The 22,236-nt window shown below is 46.9% G+C and overlaps 2 protein-coding genes across 28 annotated transcripts in view; one reads left to right on the top strand and one right to left on the bottom strand.

The window, feature by feature from the left end:
- Lrrc74a (leucine rich repeat containing 74A) overlaps positions 1 to 5,094 on the bottom strand; it is a 30,008-nt gene extending 24,914 nt beyond the window's left edge. For 12 of the 23 annotated variants that reach the window (XR_015621932.1, XR_015621931.1, XR_015621929.1 and 9 more), the window contains exons 1-2: positions 4,727 to 5,063; positions 2,855 to 2,983 (exon numbers count right to left, since the gene is read on the bottom strand). Coding sequence is in view for 1 of the 23 variants with exons in the window: in NM_001037783.2 (NP_001032872.2) it covers positions 2,855 to 2,983; positions 4,727 to 4,769 (172 nt within the window). In the remaining 22 variants the exon portion in view is untranslated. 23 annotated transcript variants of the gene reach the window in all.
- Positions 5,095 to 5,116: 22 nt separating this feature from the next.
- The window catches only part of Angel1 (angel homolog 1), a 37,129-nt gene continuing 20,009 nt past the window's right edge, over positions 5,117 to 22,236 (top strand). Inside the window, exons 1-7 of one of the 5 annotated variants that reach the window (XM_087553871.1) lie at positions 5,132 to 5,692; positions 8,857 to 9,037; positions 12,194 to 12,287; positions 14,722 to 14,836; positions 19,657 to 20,232; positions 21,031 to 21,257; positions 21,673 to 21,742. In XM_087553871.1, the coding sequence (XP_087409997.1) occupies positions 12,270 to 12,287; positions 14,722 to 14,836; positions 19,657 to 20,232; positions 21,031 to 21,257; positions 21,673 to 21,742 (1,006 nt within the window). In that variant the 5' untranslated portion in view covers positions 5,132 to 5,692; positions 8,857 to 9,037; positions 12,194 to 12,269. 5 annotated transcript variants of the gene reach the window in all.

The raw sequence follows: 22,236 nt of genomic DNA, 5'->3' as shown, positions 1-22,236 counted from the left end.
GTTGGTGCTAGGAACTGAACCTGGATCCCCAGGAAGAACAATCAGCACTCTTAGCCACTGAACCATTTCTTTAGCCCCAGCTAGGACTGTTAGAACATAAGCCATGGTTGGCAGTACAGCTCAGCCTTAGGGCGGGGTCATGGCTAGGAGAGGCCTTGACTTGGTCCCCCAGCAGCACAAAAAAGTATGAGCCACAAACAGAGCTTTGCCAAAGATTTAGGGAAATCTTACACAGAAAGCTAGTTTTTTTTGTTTTGTCTTTTGTTTTTGGGGTTTTTTTTTGTTTGTTTTTTTAGAGAAACACTTGCATCCCTCCCTTCCTTTGGCCATCAGATTATTTAAACAATGAACCCCATGGAATTAGTTTCTCCAGGAGTCTCATGCAAGGATCAGGAAAAGGTTGAAGCTGGAGCCAACCGGAATAGAAGCTTGTATCCTGGAAAGAGGTCACAGAGTTCTGACAAGTAGACCACCTTGGAGGAGAGAGCAGCAGAGACACTGATGGACCACACCTGACCTTGGATTGCCCAGCTGTGCATACCCCATGCTCTCTGTTTAAACCCAAACCTTAGGCCAGGATCCTAAAAATGGACTCGGCAAGGGTGGGCCACTAGACTTCTTTATGTACTCTTCATCATAATGTAGTCAGATTGAATAGATCTCCCTTTTTCTGCTTTTCACTATTAATTGTGTCTTTAGTTGACCTATTGAGGATGGGTGGCTGAACCCAGTTGTTAAGGTTAGCAGGGCCGGGGCCATCAACGACCAAGGTTCTGACCCTAAAAACTCTGGTCACAGTCTCAAGACAACCAATTAGCCCAAGGCATAAAATAGGAAACCATTTGAGAAAAAATAAGCTTGCACCATAGTGGGCTTTCCTATCATGGTGGATTTCCCACTTTTGGTTCTACTTCCCCAGTGACAAATGGAGACACAGATTGCACACAGCTGGTCCCTACTAACGGAAGGAGAGCCCCATCTCTCTATTGCAAGCCCTTGGGCTCCTTGATCCTTAGATGTCAGTCCAGCCTGGCCCGTGGTCAGTGGGCATTGAGCCCTCCCGGATGATAGGGAGTAAGATGAAACCAGGAACCTCAGCGGGAACATCCAGTGTTGCTCTTTGTCACCTTACAATTAGGTAAAATGAGGTGTTGAAAGCAAAATTAGTAACAGCCTCCAAGTGCAGAAGAAGCAAGAAAGGATTTCTCGGGAGTAGTTAGTTAGGGGTTCTATTGCTGTGAAGAGACACTATGACCACAGAAATCCTTATAAAGGCAAACATTTAATTGGGCCTGTCTTACATTTCAGAGGTTTAGTGCATTATCTTTGCGGTGGGAAGCACGGCAGCACACAGGCAGACATGGTGCTGGAGAAGGAGTTGAGAATTCTGCATCCAAATCAGCAGGCAGCAGGAGGAGACTGAGAAGCAACTGGGCCTGGTGTGAGCATCTGAGATCTCAAAGCCCAAACCCAGTGACACACCTACTCCAACAAGGCCACACCTCCTAACAGTCCGACTCCTTATCGGCCTATGGGGGTCATTTTTATTCAAACCACCACAAGTGGGGAGGAAGTCTGAGTAGAAGAGTGAATTTGCGTGTTGACTGGTGGGAAGGTTTTATAAGCTGATAAGGTTTTATAAGCTTTATAAGGTTCACATTGCCCCACCTCCCATTCCTGTGACCTGGGAACCACCCGAGTTTAAGAGCACACAGGAGGAGGGGGTTAATCATTCATAGAAGTGATCTCAGCACTTGGGGATGGGGGAAATAAAGAATTCAAGGTCACCGTTGGCAGGGTAATGAGTTCAAGGCCACCCTGGACTACATGGAACCCTCTCTCAATAAAACAGAACTAACAAAAGAACGGTGACTTGGGCTAGCCTAAGCTTGCAAAGCTGGAGGCTGTTCTCATCCAGTGGGACCAGCATCATTCTCCCTTCCTCCACGGATGCTCACCAATGATCTTTTTGGCATCTCTCACCTCAGGGATATTAAGGAGAAGGGGATGCTGAAGGTGTTTGTAAGAACAGAGAGTGTCTGCTTAAGATCCATCAGCTAGGGTGACCAGGAATGCTTGATTCGTTGAGAGGAAACTTGGAACTCCAAAGCAGGAGAAATAAGAACTCTCAGGTAACCAGAGAGTCACTGGATTGGGGTTACAGAGACACTCTAGGGCATAGCATGAAAGACTGAATGCCAAAAACAGGTCAAACATGGCATCAGCTTATGTAGTCCTGGCCAGCTCTTGGTGGCTTTGGGTGACTCTTGCGACCTTCAAGCCTCTGTTCCCATTCTAGAAAAGATATAATAAAGTCTGCCTTCTGGGACTATGGAAATCATGTAAGAGTTATGTGGGGCAGCGTGAGGTAGTGCTGAAGAGGTAGCTCAGAGGTTAAAAGCACATACTACTCTTCCAGAGGACCTGAATTTAATTGCCAGAACCTATGTGAAGAGGCTTGAAATCTCCTGTAACTCTAGTTTCAGGTGGGGATCTGATGCCTCTGGCTTCCTAAAGCATCTGAACTCTTGGATACACACACACACACACACACACACACACACACACACACACACACACACACACACACTTTAAAAGAGAGAGATTTATTTAAAGGTCAGAAACTTTTGCACGTTGGTTTAGATCTTAACAACAGCCTGATGTGGATCTGACTCGGAAGATCCCTTGTCTGCTGTCCCCAGCCAGCCAGGAGGACAAGGTGGTCTAGAACCTAGCACAGCCTTCTCACTACAATCTTCTGGCAGGACAGATAGGAATACTCTGGTGGAACCCAATCTCCCCAATTTTTGAGGAAGCTGGTTTGCCACCCACCTTTCCTCAGATGTCACCTCACCTTCAATTTCCAGGTCTGTCTCCGAATCCTCCCTGGTAGGTTTCTCTTTCTCAACACTTGGAGCGGCTTCAGCCTCACAGTAGAGGGTGTCTTCGCTGCTCTGAGGTGCCAAGGCAGCTTCAGTTTCATCTAGGGGCAAAAACCATATCCCATTCTGGGAATTAAACCTGCAATCTAGTAAGTGACACCTACCACTGACTCCGTTAGTCTCTGCCTCTCTCTTCAGCCTTCCATGTCTTGTCTGCAGCCTTTGTCCCATAGCCTCACATAAACAGTCCTGCCAGGGAAACCCCTTTCTCTACGACCTCCTTATGGCTGAATTGGAGTCCTTGTGTCCTCTATCAACTGGCTGCTCCATCCAGGCCCCTTCCCTGATCTGCCCGATTTTGGTGGGGTCCTTGCCCACACTTCTCCCTCAGCATTTGCATGGTAGGATTTTGGCATCTACTGTTGAGCCCGTTACTCTTTCTGACGGAAAGGATATGTCCTAAAGTCTGGACTTATGGTCACACACCATGCTGCCGAGAGGTAGGTGAAGGGTAGAACAGGTCAGAACCGGGATCAGATGCAAAGGAAAAACAGACAGAGATGTGTTCCAGAGAGCAAGAGAGATGAACACATCTCTAGGAAGTTGGCTTACTTAGCTTCTCTTCCTTCAAGTCCAGAACTGTCCCCGGGACTGTGAAGGGGAGGCTTGAAGATGTCTCCTGACCTCAAGTTCACTGCTATGATTAAGCATGCTCGTCTTCATTGAATTAGGCTCTGCTGAGGGCAACAGTGTGTCTTTCACCTTGGGTGTCCTTCACACTGGTCCCTACACTTGCTAGATGTGGTCAGTTCATTGGGCCACCGTATGATGGGCCCCTGAAAGCCACCCACAACATTCAGAGATGAATCCTCCAGCATCAGCAGGACTCAGGGCTTCAGGAAGTCATATTTGTGCTTCTGGAAGGCCTAGCAGATAGGCCTATTTATTCCCTTCCTTGTTTTTCTTTTTCTTGTCTTGCCTATTCATTATTCTTTGATAATTTCATACATGTACGCCAGTCTGCTTTTTGAGTGGGCTAACATTACACACCCCACCCTTGCAATTTGGATTCTAGAGGGCGGGCTCCTTAGTGATATCAAATAGGTGTACGTCTTAGTTTTTCCACACAGAGTCAGGTCCCGATATTTATTCCCAAGCCTCCGGGACAAACTTCCACGTAACATGTAATTTGAGTAGCAGCAGCTCAGGAGTCAGGAAGGAGGCCGCTGCTGTGTAGTCCATTCTGTGGCTCTGTGCTCTGAGAAAAGGTGGTGAATTTCCAAGTCTTAGTTTCTTTATATGTCAAACAATGAGAGAGAGAGAGAGAGAGAGAGAGAGAGAGAGAGAGAGAGAGAGAGAGAGAAACAACAAGTGTGTGTGTGTGTGTGTGTGTGTGCCGTGCCTGTGGAAGCCAGAGGGCAATATCAAGTCCTGTGGAGTTGGCGTTACAGGTCATTGAGTCACTATGGACTGAACTAAAGTCCTGTGGAGGAGCAGAAAGTTCTAAGTGCTAGTCCATCTCTCCAGCCCTTCGAGCACTTGTAGAATTCCACTCAACCAGGGGATGCTAGCAATTGGCAACTGTCAGCCAATCCATGTCGTCTAAACAATCCTAACGTGGCTGATTCCTGACTACCAATGTGATGTCCACAAAATGATTGGCTAGAGCTCGTAAGAGCCAAGTCTAGCATCACATCTCACTATTTGTGTGGTCTCTAAACCTTGTCCCTAATGTCACATGCCACCTCCATTGCAGGGACTCGGGCAGAGAGAAGAGGGCACTTGGAGTCTACCAGATCATTGGACACAACTCTGGGAAGGGCAAGAATTGGGAGCCTTTTCACCTTTGGTCTCGTACTCAAGAGGCTCAATATCGTCGTCGTCCATGCTGCCAGGACTCCCTTGGGGGCTGGTGACAGCTTCTTGTCCCCTGGTAGCTGCTTCCCTAAGGTGCACACCTGTCCATTAGGCTTTGTTTCAAACTATGTGCACTGTTCTCTTGAGGGTGAATCCCAAGGGAATCTGTAGCTATTTTTTCATCCCAGCAAGCTTGGAGGAGAGCCGGCTTTGATGGGAATCCGGCATGTATGGATTTGTCACCAGCTAGGCCTGGGGCTCATCGGGGACAAGATAGAGCTCTATTCCTCGGACCCTGGTCTAAAAGGATGCCCGCCCGCTTATGACTTTGTGACCTAAGAGCCACTCTCCTTTTATCTTCAACATTCCATGATCTCATGCAGTCATTGTGATCCACGAGGGTGGACCTGGTAACAGCAGGCCTCCCACCCTTTTGGTGGCTCTGGTGGTCATCTTTTCTCATATGTTTGCTGGGTCTAAGCCCAGACTTGGCTGTGAGTGCTCGGGTGCTGTAGGAGGGCCTCTTAGTGACAGCCTAATTCCTTCTGAGTTAGCACCAACCCCAAGGCTCCTAGTCAGGTGACCGTGAAGCGCCGCCACCATGTTTTTTTCTCAAGGTGGCTGCGCTTCAGGTACGAAGTATTTCAGTGATGGGTGAAGTCAGGTTTCTTCTACCCAGTTCGTCCTTTTGCTCGCACCCGTGGGAGAGCATCCTCGACCTTGGCACAGAAGAACAAAAATCAAAGCACCACAAGCATATGTCCTATCAGCACGGTTCGTTGCTACCCCAGCATTGCTCACGCCAGACTCCTAAGCTGTTTAACTTGAGGCCAGCATTCCCCACTCAGCTGTGCTCGCATGTGGAGTTGAAGTTCACTCGAGGTGCAGTGTCGAGAGATCCCAAGGGCTTGTCCATTGTTCCTTGATTAAGGCTTCAGGGCGTCAACAGTCAGGTCAGTGGCTGGTAGACTTGGGGGGAGGACTAGGGGAAGCCTTCCTTTTGGGCATTTGAAAGATGAAATTCTAGAAACCTGGCTTTAGAAAATATAGTTATATGTGTGTCTGTGTAAGCAAGGGGACACCTCTCAGGAGCCCTTTCTCTTCCTCCATCTTGTGTGTGAGGCAACGTGTTTCTGTATACCACAATGTACTCCGGGATGGCTGGTCAGTGGAACAGGCCAGTTTTCGTGTCTCCGCCTCTCAGTGTGCCAACGCTGGGATTACAGATGCGCACCACCGCGCCTGCATTTTTACATAGGTTTTGGGGATTGAACTCGGGTCATCAGGCTTGGGAGTTCATCTTTGTGGGTGAAGCGGAGAATCATTTGCGTGTGTACATGTTTAGATTGTTCCAGCACAGTCATTGAGAGGACCCTTCTCTCTCCATTGAAGTCTTTCGTCTACTGTTGAGATGGTGTCCTTTTTGTCTTGTGTCATAACCAGCCAGGCCTGGAGGCACTTGCCTGTAATCCCAACACCCAGGAGGCACAGCTGGGAGGATCCCAAGTTCAAGGCCAGCTTGGACTAGAGAGTTTCAAACAAAACTAAACTTCACAATCAGAATGCAACATTGTACCGTCTAATTAGACCACTGTGCTTTGAGATAGTGCCCTGCAATGCTCGGAGGGGGGCCCCTGAGGGCACTGGGAGATGAACTAGTGCTGCATGTAATTCAAAGAGCAGGGTGCCATGATTTTGGCTTGGAGTAAATCCAAGAGGATTGTCTTTTGGGGATACCATTTGGATGTCAAATGCTAAAAGAATGACAATTGGACCATCAAGGTGACTTAGTGGTCAAAGGCTCTTGCCACCAAGCCTGATGGGCCCAAGTTGGATCCTTGGGGCCAACACGGTGGAAGGAGAGAATGGAATCCTGAAAGCCGTCCTGTGATCCCCATGTGCCTGCTCTGGTACTATCCTCGCTCCCCCCAGTAACGTTGGCTTTGAAAATAAGAAAAGAGGGGTTTGGAGAGATGGCTTAGCAGTCAAGAGCACTGACTGTTCTTCCAGAGGACCCAGATTTTATTCCCAGCACCCACATGGTAGCTCAGAAGAATCTGACAACCCCAGGCTCGACTGACTCCTGCAGGCACCAGGCACATACACGGGTCACAGATATACATGCAGGCAGAACTCTCATTTATATAAAATAAATACGTCTTTGGAACAAAAAAGAAGAAAAGGGGAAAACTTTCTCTTTTCTCTTCTCCTTTGTGGTGTGTATGTATGTGTGTGTGCTCACGTGTGAGTGTGAGTGCCCTTACATGTACATGCAAAGGACACAGTGGGGAATTCCAGGAGTCCTCAATTTTATGTGTTATGGGTGTTTTGTCTGCATGTATGTCTAAGCACCACATGCATGCCTGGCTACAGCAGAAATAAAGAGGCCAGAAGAGGGCATTGGATCTCCTGAAACTAGAGTTATAGATAGCTGCCTTATGGGGACTGGGAATGGGGCTTGGGTCCTCTGAAAGACCAGCCATTGCTCTTAACTACTGAGGAATCTTTCCAGCCCCTACTTTTTTTTTTTTTTTTGACACGAGGCCTTTCACTAAATCTGAATCTTGATGGTTCATTGTTTGTGGCTAGACTGGCTGGCCAGCAAGCTTACAGGATCAGATTCCCAACACTGGAGTTACCAAGACCATACCTGGCTTTCATATAGGTGTCAGGAATTTGAACTTAGGTCTTTTCGCTTGTACTAAGCACTTGTGGTGGATGTTCTTGGTCAGCAACCTGACTGCATCTGGAATAGCTATCACAAGGACTGAAAACACAAGTCACTGGGTATACTGTGAATGATTTGCAGTTAACTCCAGATGTAGTCAAATTAACAACCAAGAATAGTTGACATGATACTCTTATCCCACCGAGACATCCCTCTGATTCCAGCGTCGTCATGACTGTTATTCTGCTCACCAGTGAGGCTAAAAGCAGAGGGAATCCTTTGTGTCCTTAATGCTAGCATTTTTATAGTCCCATGTAATTCATAGTTCCATGGACTTCATATGTTCAGTGCACTGCAGCTGCTCGACAACTCTATTATTCCTGTTTTGCAGATGAGGAGACTGAGAGAAAGATTAAGTGGTCCAAGGTCACAAAGTTAGTAGGTGATGGAACGAGGATGTAAATGTAATCTCTCTGGCTTCAGAGTCCATGCTGCCTCTGCAGTGACATCTGTATTTGAATGAAACAAGGTTGCTTCCTCTCCCGGCAACATTGTGCCTAAGTACTTGATTTCAGGATAGATAAACTATGTAGTTCATTGGTCAAATCTGGGCCATGATTTGTTTTTATAAAGTTTTATTGACACATGATTATTTCTGCCCACTTAGCCTCTGGCTGCTTTTGGAACTCTATAAAGCCCAAACTACTTCCTATTGGGTTCCTTAAGAAAATGTGTTTGGGATTTGATGGCAATTGGATAAGATGATGAGGGAGGAAAATCCAGTGTCTTAGAGGGGAGAGAATGGAGACAAAGGGACTAAAGGGAGGAAGTTAGCAGAAACCATAGTAAAAGGAAACAACAGAGGTGGCTGGGTTAGTTGTAATGATGCCTGATTTGATTTAGAAGATTTTTTTTTTGATATAAGGTTTTGCTATGTAATTAGGTTGGCCTTGAGCTTACAGTGTTTACCCTGCCTCAGGCTCCTAAGTGCTGACATTATAAATGTGTGCAAGCACATCCGGCTTGGGACTCATTGCTGATGTTGCTGCTGCTGTTGTTGTTGTTGTTGTTGGTGGTGGTGGTGGTGGTGGTGGTGGTGTGTGTCTGTCTGTCTGTGGTCATGCATGTGTACCTGCGCCTGTGTATAAAAGTGTGGTGGTGTATAACACCAGAGGTTAATGTCCTACTGCTTTACACATTAATTTTAAAATTCGTGTGTGTGTGTGTGTGTGTGTGTGTGTGTGTGTGTTTGTGTGTCAGGGTGTGGGTGTATGCATATGAGTGCAAAGCCCTTGAAGGACAAAAGAGGGCATCAGGTCTACAGGACCTAGAATCACAGGCAGCTCTGAGCCTCCTGATGCAGGGCTGGGAACCAGCTTGGGATTTTTGTAAGAGCTGAGCATGTTCTTAACCATATCTCTCCAGCCCATTTCCATTTTTTTGATACAGGGTCTCTTGCTGAACTCGGAACTCATTGATTGGCTAGAGTGGCTGACTAGTGAACCCCAAGATCCTCCTGTCTTCACCAAACACTGTTGGGATTACAGGGGTACACTGCTTTTTATGTGGATGCTGGGGATTCGAATTCAAGCCATCACGCTTGCCAGCTAAGCCATCTTCCTAGCGCTAGGTTTGTTTGTTTTTTTTTTTAAATGATAGTTTTAAACGAGAAGATTTTAAATGTGGGGTTTGAACTAATGACTTGTATTATTGCTGTGACAAAATCCCTGGGAAGAATGACTTAAGGATGGAAGAATGTTTGGCTTACAGTTTAAGAATCACAGTCCCCTGCAGCAGGGAGAGCATTTGGCAAGAGCGTGGGGAGGCTGGTCATACTGTGCCTGTAATCAGGAAGCAGAGAGTAGACAGGAAGTGGGAGTTGTCTATAAAACCTCAAGGCCGACCTCCACTGACCCACTTCCTGCAGTTAGGGTCCATCTCCTATAAGCAGTGCAATCTTCTAGACTGGCAAGGCTAGCTTGGAATACAATTTAAACAAAGGAACATAAAAGAACATAAAAGGGGGGAAGAGTGTGCTACAGGGGCAAACCAGAGGGACTCGAGTCTATACTAGGAGCAATATTGTGTCTATGTGAATGGTAGAGATCTGAGAAACTTGAGGAGACGAGGTCTAGACTGAGAATCAAAGATCCACTAGACAGTATAGCTGGGGTAAGTGGATAAGGGTGGGGAGGAGTATTTGAGGCCCATTAATGACAAAGAAAAACATCATCATAGCATGGTGAGGCCGGAGTGTAACTCACACTAGGGGAGGAAGTGCTGTGGAATGAACTGGGAAGGTGAGGAGGCCTGTCATCCTCAGACTTGCATCCTGACATCCATGCAGCTGTGCCGGAAGGCTTTAAGCAGCAGAATGACCTAGTGGATCTTGCACATTGGGAAGCACGCTCTACGGAATGTGGATTACGGCTAGGAGGGGGATCAGCGCCAGTTAGGAGTGGCTAAAGGATGAAGTGGGTTGATCAGATGTAAAGGAGATAAAACTTCTCGGCCTCCAGGGAGAGGAGATCATGGAGGAGAGTGAGGTATCTCAGGAAACAGTTGGGTTCTTCAGGAAAAAGGCAAAGAAGCTGGAAGGTGGGGTTTGTGGAATGGGAACGACAGACAGGAGGTAAGGAGGGCACTTTGGGTGTGTCCAGTCTGTGAGACACCCCTTGGACATCCGTTGAAGAGGACTGCAGTCAGGATTTGTCTATGGGTAAACAAAACAACAGATGTAGCTCAGTGGGTAGCGCGTTTGGCTGGTGTGTATGAGTGTCTGGGTTTAATCCCCAGCAACGGGTGAGGTGGTCAGTAATCTCAGCATGCAGGAGGTTAAGAGGTAGGAGATGCAGAAGCTCACAGTCATTTTAGGCTACATGGTGAGTTCAAGGCCAGCCTTGGATACAAGAGATCTTATTGGAAAAATAATGAATAACTTAACACCTCTGCCCCACAGAAGCACTCCACAAGTATGAGAGTTGACATCTATGAATTGCCATCCATATATGAATGAGGCTATTGAGTGTATATTTGCAGCTATTGAAGTGTTAGAACTTTCTCTTAAGGAGAGACTGGGATACAGGATGGGAGTGGTGCTCTGGGCACAGTAAAAGGAGGGCACTCGGGAGCAAAAGGGAGGCAGGGGGACAGAATGATAGAAGGGATAGAAGGGAAACAAACACATCACAGAAAGATGGCAAAACTACAGAATAGCCAGGAACCAATAAAGCCCGGAATTCAACTTTTCTGTGGCTCTCCAGTGTCCTCACAAGGAAGGCTGAGGGAACATTGGTGACAAAGCTGTATTTCTGAGAAGGCAATTGAATGAATGAGGGGTACCAAAGTAAAGACATCAGGTAGACAACTCTTTCAAGACAATTGGCTCAGGAGGAGAGGCGAAGAGGCAGAGGGATAGCCAGAGAGGGGATGGAAGTGGCATAGTGTAGGAGTGACTGAACATCCTAAGGATAGATGTGAGGAATCGTTGGAAAGGAGTGGGGGGCGCCATCTCTGGGAGGAGGATAGAGGATTCTTAGGTGGGTGGAAAGACTGGCTCCTATGTTGGGAGGCAAGGGCAGAAAGATGGCTTGAGATCTTGCTTCACACACTGTTGTGATAGTGTAGAGCAGAGGGTTTATTCTTGGTGGTTCTTCCATTTTCCTAAAGTTGATGGGGAGCTGGTCTCCTAAGAGCCAGGAAAGGGACAGGGTAGAAAGCTAGAGGACAGACAGGAGAAGACGAAGAACATTGAGCTTGAGAAATGTCCATTGCAAACACCATTTCACGACTCAGTGACTAAGAGAATGAATGAATGCTGACTAACTGTGGTGGTGGCATTATTAGGAGGTGTGACCTTGTTGGAGTAGGTGTGGCCTTGTTGGAGAAGTGTGTCATTGTGGGGGTGGCCTTTGAGACCCTCCTCCTAGCCTCGTGGGGGACAGTCTTCTAGTTGCTTTTGTAACAAGAGGTAGAATTCTCAGTTCCTCCAGTGCCATGTCTGCCTGGACTCGGCCATGCTTCCTGCTATAATGATGATGGACTGAACCTCTAAACTGTAAGCCAGCCCTAAGTAAATGTTGTCCTTTATAAGGGTTGCTGCGGTCATGGTGTCTCTTCATAGCAATGAATCCCTAACTAAGATGCTAACTTGAATCATTAGTGCTGGAGGAAACACTAGGCTCAGAGAAGCAAGGTTTTTAGGAGTTATGAGAAAGGCTGTGAAGGCAATGCCTTTTAGCCCATCCTATCAACCAGAGCGCTGAGTGAGCTCTCTAGACCTGTACAGTTCAATGGGGAAGCCACTGACTGACTAGTAGTTCCTGGTAGTTCTTGAATCCTTAGAATGTAGCTACTTCAAATTGAGACGTGACGTCTGGGTAACATGCAGACTTGATTTCAAAGACTAAGTACAAAAATAAATGTAACCTTCCCTCGTTTAAAAGGTAGTTAAAATTTTTTTCTATAGGGTTGAATTAAAGATTATGAAAACTAATTTCACTTGATTTATTTACTTATTTATGCTTTCCTTTTCTTTGTGTGATGCTTGCATTAAATACAGGATCTTATGAATACTAGATAACGGATTCATTACTGAGCTATATCCAAGCCCACTATATATATATATATATATATATATATATATATATATGTGAATTTATTTTTCTTTTCTGTATTGGGGATTGAACCTAAGGCTTTGTACATGGTAGGCAAATGCTTCACCATTAAGCTACACCCTCAGACACTAGTATATATTGTTTGCTTTTACTTTACTTTCTGTGCACAGATGCCTTGGCTGAATCTATGTCTGTGTGCCACTTATATGCCTGGTGCCTGCAGAGCCTAGAAGAGGGGAGTTACAGATGACTGTGAGCCACCATGTGAGTGCTGGGATTCGAACCCTTGTCCTCTGAAAGAGCAATCAGTCTTCTTAACTGCTGAGTCATCTCTCCGGTTCTCTCTAGTATATATTTGAAAATACATTTACTATTATTATTTTATATTTATTGATGTTTTGTTTGTATATATGTGTGTGGACTGTGTGTGTGCCTGGTGCCTACAGATGAAGTTATAGTTGTGAACTGCCACATAGATGCTGGGACTTGAACCTAGGTCCTCTGAATAAGCAGGTAGCTCTTGGCTACTGACCTATCTCTTCAGCTCCCTAAGATAAAACTTTAAGCTACACGTGTAGTTCACAATTCTTGGTGCGGTGAGCAGTACTTTCCAGGCCTTGGTCATTAACTTCTACAATCCTGAAGGTAATAGGCAGAGCCATAGCAAAAAAGTTAGGCAGTCAACTTTGCACATGTGCCAAATTAATTCTTCAAAGTATCACAAAGCCTTTTCTTCCGGGTTAGGCAGCATATGCACCTTAAAGTCGTGCTAATGAAGAATGCAGGTGCTCCTCAAAGCCTTTGTCATCACAGCTGAGATTAGTTACAGAGCTCATCCCTCAGATTATTTCTGATGTGCCAAAGCTGGGACATGGGGAAGATCGTGCTTGAAATTTTCCTTTGGTTGAGAGACTGTGGGTCACAGGTGTCATAACTGGGCAGGACTGCTGGTTGGTTCCCTCCTTGGAAGCTTGCATGGTGCCCTGTGGTATCATGAGGGCTAATCCTCAGAGATGAGACATACAGGTCTGACACAGCTCAGGTCGTCCAGATCCTGCATACACGGCTGTCATAAGCAACAGGGCTAACCTTCCATCTCTGAGGAGAACAAAGTGCAACATCGATATCCTAGAGTGCTTGGCAGTTCTTGGATAACCTTGACCAACCACATAGACAAAGCTGCTTTTGTCAGCTCAGATGTGAAATTTTTATTTAAATTATATAGGAGATATCTATATAGCTGTGTATTTTATCTTTGTTTTGTTGTGGTTTTTCCTATGTATAGCCCTGGCTGTCCTGGAACTCACTCTGTAGACCGGGCTGGCCTTGAACTCAGGGATTCACCTGCCTCTGCCTCCCGGGTGCTTATATATTATACATTACATATATTAAATTGTACATAACATGCTATACATATGTGTGTGTGTGTGTGTGTGTGTGTGTGTGTGTGTGTGTGTGTGTGTGTGTATGTGTGTATAACTGGCTCTCTTGGCAATTCAGCGTAGACCCAACATAACTATAGATGGCTTCTGTCCAAGTTTAAAAACCATAAACAGATGCTCGTCATTCACACAATTCCAGTTTGATCTCCACCAATGCACACTGGGAGTAATGGTGCAAAGCTATACTCCCAACACTTGGGAGGTGGAGGCAGGCAGATCCGAAGTTCAAAGTCATCCTTGGATACATTCTTGGAGCAAGTTTAAGGCCATTCTGGGATACATGAGACCCTATTTGAAAAAGAAAAGAAAGAAAAGGAAAACATTGTGAGCCAACTTTGGCTCAGTGTGAATGTGGAAACTAAGACTCTTAAGAGATTACCCATGAGGCTTCATGGGGACGAAACAGTAGAGCTAGGTTCTGAACTCATGTGGTCGAACTCCAAAGCTTGTGTGATTCCTCAATCACTCTTCATTTTCTAAATAATGTATCTAATTATAAGTCAGGAAAGAGAGAGGGAAACCAGGCTTCGCTGGCTCCTGGGAAAACTTGTGGAAGAACATGGCCATCAGTAAGCTTGTCCGCACTGTGTCTACAACTGTGTCCTGAGCAGCCCAAGGGAGGCTTCTGCAGAAGTTTCCTATCTCAAAATAACTTGATAACTGGGCATGGTGGCACACATCTTTATTTCCAGCACTTAGGAGGCAGAGTCAAAAGGATCCCTGAGTTTGAGGTCAGCTTCATCTACAGAGTGAGTTCCAGGACAGCCAGGATTACACAGAGGAACACATACACATGCACACACACACACACACACACACACACACACACACACACACACCTCAACACTAGCAACTCCCTCCCCCCCAACTTGAGGAATGTTTAAGAGCGTCAGACTTGTGAAGAACAACTCTGGGAGGAGGGTATAGATGTCTGTACTTTAAAGACATTTTCGGGCAAATGGAAGGACTATTGATGTGCACAGTTCTTGATTTAAGGTCTGTTTTGGAACTTGGACTTTCAGATAGATCTTCAAAGAAAGTGGAGAGTTCACTTAAGCCATGTTGAAGGAGTGAGCTTGATGTTGGGGTGCCTTAGATAGCATTAACAGTTGTATGCTGACTTCTAAACGACTTCCCAACCTTTAGATTGCTGGAGTTTGTCTCAGATAAAAGGATGAACGCAGCTGCAAGCAGATAATGAGGGGGGAAATCACAGGGAAGCCAATCACTGATTCTCTCCTTCTTCCTCCTTTTAGTTCGTCAGTATTATGATGTATCCAGCTGGTCCAGGATCTGGTGACTCCCCAGAGGGCTTCCCTGAACAGCCAAGGCTCCAGTCACAAATTGGAAACGGCGCAGCTCAGACACTGGGTATTGGAACTGGGTGTAGTGTGTAGTCTTTCTTCCTTCCTTCCTTCCTTCCTTCCTTCCTTCCTTTCTTTCTTTCCCTTCCTTCCTTCCTTTTCTTCCTTCCTTTTCTTCCTTCCTTTAGATCATGGCTGGGGCAGAGGACTGAGGGGAAGAGAAATTCAAAGAGGTCTTTCATTAGCACATACTTGATGCAGGAACTGGCCTTCATTTAAGCAACACATTCTTTATTCAATCATTAGTCCCTTCTATGTGACGGGCTATGTATGTATGTATTTATATATCCATGTATCTATGTATCCAACTATCTATTCATCTATCTATCTATCTATCTATCTATCTATCTATCTATCTATCTATCTATCTATCTATCTATCTATGCATACTATGTATGTATGTATTCATCCATCCATTTATCTATCCACAAGGTCTCACTATGTAGCCCTGGCTCACCTCGGACCCACAGAGATCCACTCAGTCTCCAGAGTGCTAAGATTAAAGGTGTGGCTTGCCCTGCCCAGTTTTAGTTTTGTATCGCTGTGATAAAGCACCATGACCAATGTGATTCATACAAGGAAAGGCTTTTAGGAGCTTACAGTTCGAGAGAGACGAGTCCATGGTGGCAGAGTAGATGCAGCAGGCAGCGGGTGTGTGGATGAACAGAAGCTGAGAGCTGAAGGCTCACAGCTCAAGCAGCAAGCAGCAAAGAGAACTAAGTGAAAATAGTGAGTCTTTCAAAACCTCAAAGCCAGTCCCCAGTGACACTTCTCCAGCAAGGCCACACAGCCTAATCCTCCCCAAAAGGCCACCAACTAGGCACCAAGTATTAAAGTGCTGGAGGCAGATGGGGACCATTTTACTAAACTACCACACTGATTTAGTATTAGCTACAACAGAGATACAGGGCAAACACACCACCAATCAGACTTGGTTCCTGGTATTGAGAAGTCCTTCCTTTCCTTCCAATGGGCCACACCATTTTTCCCTCATGACAAACACACCACCCACCATTCAATCTTGGTCCCTGATTTTATGCAGTCCTCTCTCCCTCCCTCCCTTTCTCCCTTGCTTCCAATGGGACACACTCTTTCCCCATAGCCCACTTGGAACAGGTGGAGGAAGTAAAAATCGTATGCGCTTGAAGCAAGGGAAGACTCCATTTGTGACCTAGAATCTCCTAGCTGGGGGGAAGGAAAGGCCAGAAGAGGTGTGGGAATGAGGAAGAGTACTCTTGGCTCAGAAGGGCTAGCTACAGAAGTTATGGTCAACAGAAGTCTTTGCAAAAAGTCCAGTCCTTTGTATTAGAAATGAGCAAGCGTTAAAAAAAGGCATATGGTGTTCCTGGGGTAGACCTCCTCCTAGTTAGTGGCAAAATTGAAAATAAAACCCTGGTCTCTCTTTTTTTTTTTTTTTTCCGGAGCTGGGGACCGAACCCAGGGCCTTGCACTTCCTAGGCAAGCGCTCTACCACTGAGCTAAATCCCCAACCCCAAAACCCTGGTCTCTTAATACTTCAGAGACTCCTAAGTCCCCGTTAATATTTTTATTATTCATATTTATTTATTTACTTAAATGAACTTTTAAAGTTAGCATAGAGAGTAATGGGTTTCATGCTAGGCTGTTCGGTTGCTATGGAAGCCGGTGCCTTCTAACGCAGCCCCTCCCCTTGCAACCCTCCCTCCTTTCCTCCTTGTTTCCAATAAAGTTGTTGTTGAAGCGACGGTCTGGGGCGGGGCCTGGGCGGTGAGGAGGCGGAGCTTAGGTCGCTCGAGACCAAGACTTGATGGCGTGGGGGCGGAGCCTTGGCGGCGTGGTGGGGCGGGGCTTCGGTGGCGCGGGGCGGAGCCGAACAGAGGAGACCGGTGTGCAGCAGTGTGGAGGGGCGGCGGCGCGGGCAGGCGGCCGGCCATGATCGCGTCGTGCCTATATTACCTGCTGCTGCCGGCCGCGCGCCTCTTCCGCTTCCTCTCAGGTACCGGCCTTGCGTCCTGATGGGCGGGAGCCGGGTCTGCCCCTATTGGGCTCCTGGGGCGGAGCGTCAGGCCGCATGACCGCAGTCCTCTGCCAAGTGTGAGGTGGTCCGCGGGCCGTCCTGGCCCCACGAGGCTTGGGCTGACCGGCGACTCTCGTGGGCAGCCCCTCCTCACGCTGTGGTCTGGTGACGTCGGGCCACGGTTAACGTGGACCCAGGGCTGGGGAAGGGGGCGTCTTCCTTGGCTGTGGCGGTGGTCCTGGGGCAGGCTGAGACACTCCCGGGGATCGGGAGCGGTGGCAACCCGGGACAGGCGAGGACCGGACTTCTCGGCGGGTAGAGTTAGGGAGGGATGTGCCTTTAGGCGGGTGGGCTCACTTCTCACAGGTTTTTTACTGCGACCAGTCATCTGCTGTCCTCTTTGAGCCGACTCTAGTTGAAAAACAGACACGCTCAGAAGCTAGAAGCGTTTAAAACCTCAGTTTTGGAGCAAGTGTTTAGAGAGAACTGTGATAGGTTGATGCTTTAGTGAGGGGGTGGTTGTTACTTCTGCACAACCTTCCTCCGCTCAGTTTTTCTTTGAAGTCCGAAAGAATTCCCCTGTAACTTAGGGGCAGTATCAAGAAGGGTTTTCTTAGAAATAGGACTCCCAACTGCATCCTGTGCTTTTTCTTTCTGGAACTGCACTATCTCAGAGATGGGTACTGTATTTTTATATCAAACATTAGATTTTTTTTTTTTTACAGTGTTGCCGCTAGACTGTCGGCTTCAACAGAGAAGGGCCTTGTCCATATGTTTACAGTATCTTACGCTAACACAGGACTTGCTGGCAGTCATGGGTCCCCGGAGTGTTCAGGAAGGCCTTGGGTGTCCATCTTTCTCAGGAATGGGAAGTCCTACCGAAGTCACTGTATTCAGAGTACCGAGCATTGTGTATATTATATTAAGCATTATTATAATTAAATTATCCGTTAATTATGTGGCTGTCTAGTGGCTACAATGGCAGTTTTACTGTTAGCTCACAGGTTTCCCAATTAATAAATCCTCGAGATTTTAGAGGAGCCCTCCAATCCACATGTTATGAAGTGACAGTTATATTAATTTTATGTATTTGGCATTTTGTAAAAGATTTGTTTAGTAAAGCATCTCCACCAGTATTATTTGCTAAGTTTGAAAGTGAGGGGCTTCATGCCTACCATAAAGCTCTTCTGTCATGTGTTACATGTTTCAAGGATCAGATAATTAGTAAGTTCTTGACTAAATCCCAGCAACCCAACCTGTTGGTTGGGAGCATTCTTGACATAGCAGACCAGTGAGTGAGTCTGTCCTGTGCATTGTTGGATGCTTGATGGTACCCTGATAGAGTTCCTCAGCAGTTCTAGAGACTGCCATTCCCTCAGGGCAAAAATTTGCCTCCCTCACCTAGTTGAAAGAAATACTGACTTAATTTTTAAAAAGATTTATTTATTGTTCTCTGTGTGGGCAAAATGTGTGTGTGTGGTGGTGGACTAGCCATGGGGTGTGTGGAAGTCAGAGGTCACCGTCGTGGGTTCGGTTCCTTCATCCTTTGTGGCAAGTACCTTTCCTCGCTGAGCCGTCTTGCCGGCCCAGATTTACCACTGATTTACAGAGACATAAATTAATATAGTTTGCAAATTGCCATTAATATAGTTGCATTGCCACGTGTCCTGGGAAGTAAATAAGTGCTCTGGACACACATGTGTGCATGTGTGCAGGGGAGGGGGTTGATTTGCTGTCATCAGAACAGGACTTTGAAAGCTCTAATTTTAGAGCCTGCTTTATGGCCTGTTGGCTGTCATTCGTGGATGCTACAGCAGAGATGAGAGCCGTCTGATAACTGTCAGTTGCTGGCACCATTTAATTTGCAGCCTCTGGTGTGTTCTGGAGCAAGAAAGCAGTGAGGTTTGTGAGGATGTTATAGGTGGGATCAACAGCTCTGGAAAGAAGCCTAGGGGTTCTGTTAAAAAGGAAGTTGGTTTTAAGGCCACCCACATCATCATCATCATCATCATCATCATCATCATCATCATCATCATCATCATCATTATTATTAGGTGCTTTTATAGAGCTTATAGACCTAGAAAACTCTCATGGCTTATCTAGTTTTAACTTCTCTGGTACTCATCTTAAACCCAAGAGTAAGTCGGTCTGCAGGAACATTGCTTAGAGTCAGTTTTGTTAATTTTGTTATAAGTGTATAATTCTCGGTATTACTTCACAACTAAGTGTTATTTCTAATATGTAATATGATTTTCAGGACCTGAGAATTGATGTTAAAAGCTTTCAGGGCTGGAGAAATGACTCAGTAGTTAAGAGCTCTGACTGTTTTTCTAGGGGATCCAGGTGTGATTGATTCCCAACCCCCACAGGGTAGCATACCACACTCTGTAACTGCAGGCCCAGGCCATCCAGCAGCCTTCCCTGACCCCTGGAGGTACCAGGCACACACAGGATACACAGACATACAGGTAGACAGAACACCCATACACATAAAATAAATTAAAAAGGCAGGAAAAGAGATGAGGTTATATGTCCCAAGCTGTGCTGTAGATTATCTCTGGGATTAGTGTTCTTTCATCCTGGCATTGAAATTTGTCAGGTCCTTGCCTTGCAAATTGGTTAACACTTGGAAAGCAATTACCAGAGTGTTGGACACACAAGCACTGCTAAGATGAGGCCCCAGGTATTAAGTGGGGAAGGCTGTAACAGTAGAGTGGTGAGCAAGGTGGAGATGATCACGGTTCACAGGAGGCTTCTATCCCAGCTGGAGAATACCGTGGAACAAAGTTTTGCCATCTTCTTGTAACCTGACATTTTGGCTTCCTTTCTAGATGCTTTCTTTACATGTCGAAAAAATGCCCTTCTGGCGAAGAGCTCGTCCCCCCAGGTAGAGGGTAACTTTGCCATGGCCCCTCGGGGGCCTGACCAAGAGGAGTGTGAGGGCCTGCTTCAGCAGTGGCGAGAAGAAGGGTGGAACCAGACACTCTCAACTGCAAGTGAGGGTCCTCTTGCAGATAAGGGACTGGCTGAGAGCAGCCTGGCCCTCCTGATGGATAACTCTGGAGAACAGGACACTGCCTCGGAGGACAAGTGGTCCAGCAGGCAGCTGAGTGACCTTCGGGCAGCGGACAACCTGGACCAGCCTTTCCCTGAGGTGCTAGGGGAGGAACCTCTGGCCGAGGATGAGGGTCCTTTGTGGGCAGCTGTTCCCGTACAGACAGGGCCCCAGTATGCAGACTGTGCTGTTCTCCCAATGGGTGCAATGGCTGCAGAACAATGGGAAGAGGACCCTGCAATGGTGGCCTGGAGCATAGCACCGGAGCCTATGCCCCAGGAAGAGACTTCCATGTGGCCCTTTGAAGGCCTGGAACAGCTGCAGCCTCCCCCAATGGAAATACCTTATCATGGTGAGTCTGACAGCGAGCATAGTAAACCCAAGTTGCAGGTCACCCAGAAAAGGGCTTGTAGTGGGGACTTCTGCTGTCACATTGAGTTTTTCTGAGACCATTGCAGGCTCAGATATTGGCAGTGTTCTCACGCGTCTACAGATGAAAAATGTCATAGTGCAGAGAGGCCTGGGACATGTCTACTGTCTTGCAGTTAGGCAGTGAAAGACCTGAGGCCCAGCACTACCTTGTTGTTCTGCAGGTGTGACACAGGCTTTGTGGAGGCAGGGGTACAGAGGTCTCAGGGCCTCCACTCTGCCTCAGGAAGAATAGCTCTGGTTTCATTTCCATTACATATATTGGAAGTCTATGAAGATGTGAATTGAAGAAAGTTCTGTGACTTAAATAGGTTTGAAATCTACTCAGGTACCTCCAAGTATAGCCAGGTACAGATACAGAAAGCACCCAGGGCTGAAGTCACTCTAGATGAATCTTTAGCCCCAGGAGACTATTAATGACACCCCATTGCATGGTTCCCCAGAGACTCATGGTTATATCATGAGTGGGAGCTTGTTAGACTCATAAGTATTCTTGAGGGTATGCTAGGAGGTAGGTAACCAGGGACTACAGTAATGGATAGGGTAAGATTGTCCCAGACCCTGAGGAGCTTACTATCAGCTTGGAAAAATGTCCTTAGACAGATGGATGGCAGGGACAATGGAGAAGGAACCTCAGGGATGACATGGTGACACTGGGTAGTAGTTTGGACACTGGATAACCTGCAGGTGTTCTGGAACTCTTCTCTTGACCCCTTTGCAGAAATCCTGTGGCGAGAATGGGAGGATTTCTCCACGCAGCCAGATGCTCAGGGTCTGGAGGCAGGAGATGGCCCTCAGTTCCAGTTCACTCTGATGTCGTATAATATCCTGGCCCAGGATCTGATGCAGCAGAGCTCAGAGCTCTATCTGCATTGCCATCCAGACATCCTCAACTGGAATTACCGCTTTGCCAACCTCATGCAGGAATTCCAGCACTGGGACCCGGATGTGAGTGAAGAGGGAGATGCGCCATCTTGCATAGGTGCAGACCTAGGCTGTTCTCTGGCACTCAGAATGATTTCCTATTTCATAGCTATCCAGATGATGCCAGTTGTGCCAGATGGGCTAAGATTAGCTTTGGCTCTGTAGATGACAGGTTTGAGCTTGCCTGCCCTGGAGTCAAGCATTCTGGGCAGATGCCAAGACAACTCTCTAGAGTGTACCCTTTCCAGCACCCTTGTGCAGGGATTCATAGGGGCCTCCTCAAGCTTCACTTTGGGTCTGTGCTTGCTGCTGCTGGTGGCTGTCTGTCTGGAAAGTCTCACTCTGACCCTCAGTCTGGTGTGGGGGCCTGGTCCTAGGGAGTCGGAGTCATATTGTTTCCAGACCTCTGGAGTGATTGAATCCCTTGTCAATTCCTCAGATCCTGTGCCTTCAGGAAGTCCAGGAAGACCATTACTGGGAGCAGCTGGAGCCCTCTCTGCGGATGATGGGTACTACAGCTCCCCACAGCATGTTTGCCAGCCCCTTCCCTTCAGCCTGCAGAGTTACTCGAAGAGTTCACCTCTTCCTTGTGTCCTAGTAAACCATCAGCCCTGCCTGTGGGCTGGTTCTGTGTGTGTGTGTGTGTGTGTGTGTGTGTGTGTGTGTGTGTGTGTGTGTGTGTAGGTAGGTAGAGTGCTAGGTTTTTAAACCTGTGAAGTAACGAACTCCATGAATCCCATTTTACAGATGAGAAACGGGTTCTAAAAGTTGCTGTGACTTGCTCAAAACCCCCAGACTACAAAGCTAATAGCTTGTGTAGCAGGGACCTCTACTTATCTGACTCTAGATCCAAGGGACTAGGGACTGGGAAAGGCACTAGGTAACCCCCTGGATTACAGGACCCCCATCTGGAGCCAGTTTTGCCTCTGGTGACAAGCCTCTGTTCTTTCATGTTTGTTGCTTCTACCTTTTCCCCATCTCCTTCCCCTCTCGTCCCTCAGAC

Source organism: Rattus norvegicus, chromosome 6 (genome assembly GCF_021556685.1).
Source record: "Rattus norvegicus strain SHRSP/BbbUtx chromosome 6, alternate assembly SHRSP_T2T, whole genome shotgun sequence".
Lineage (NCBI taxonomy): Eukaryota > Metazoa > Chordata > Mammalia > Rodentia > Muridae > Rattus > Rattus norvegicus.
Note: the sequence above shows the minus strand (reverse complement) of the source record. Positions and strands in the feature narration are given on the sequence as shown.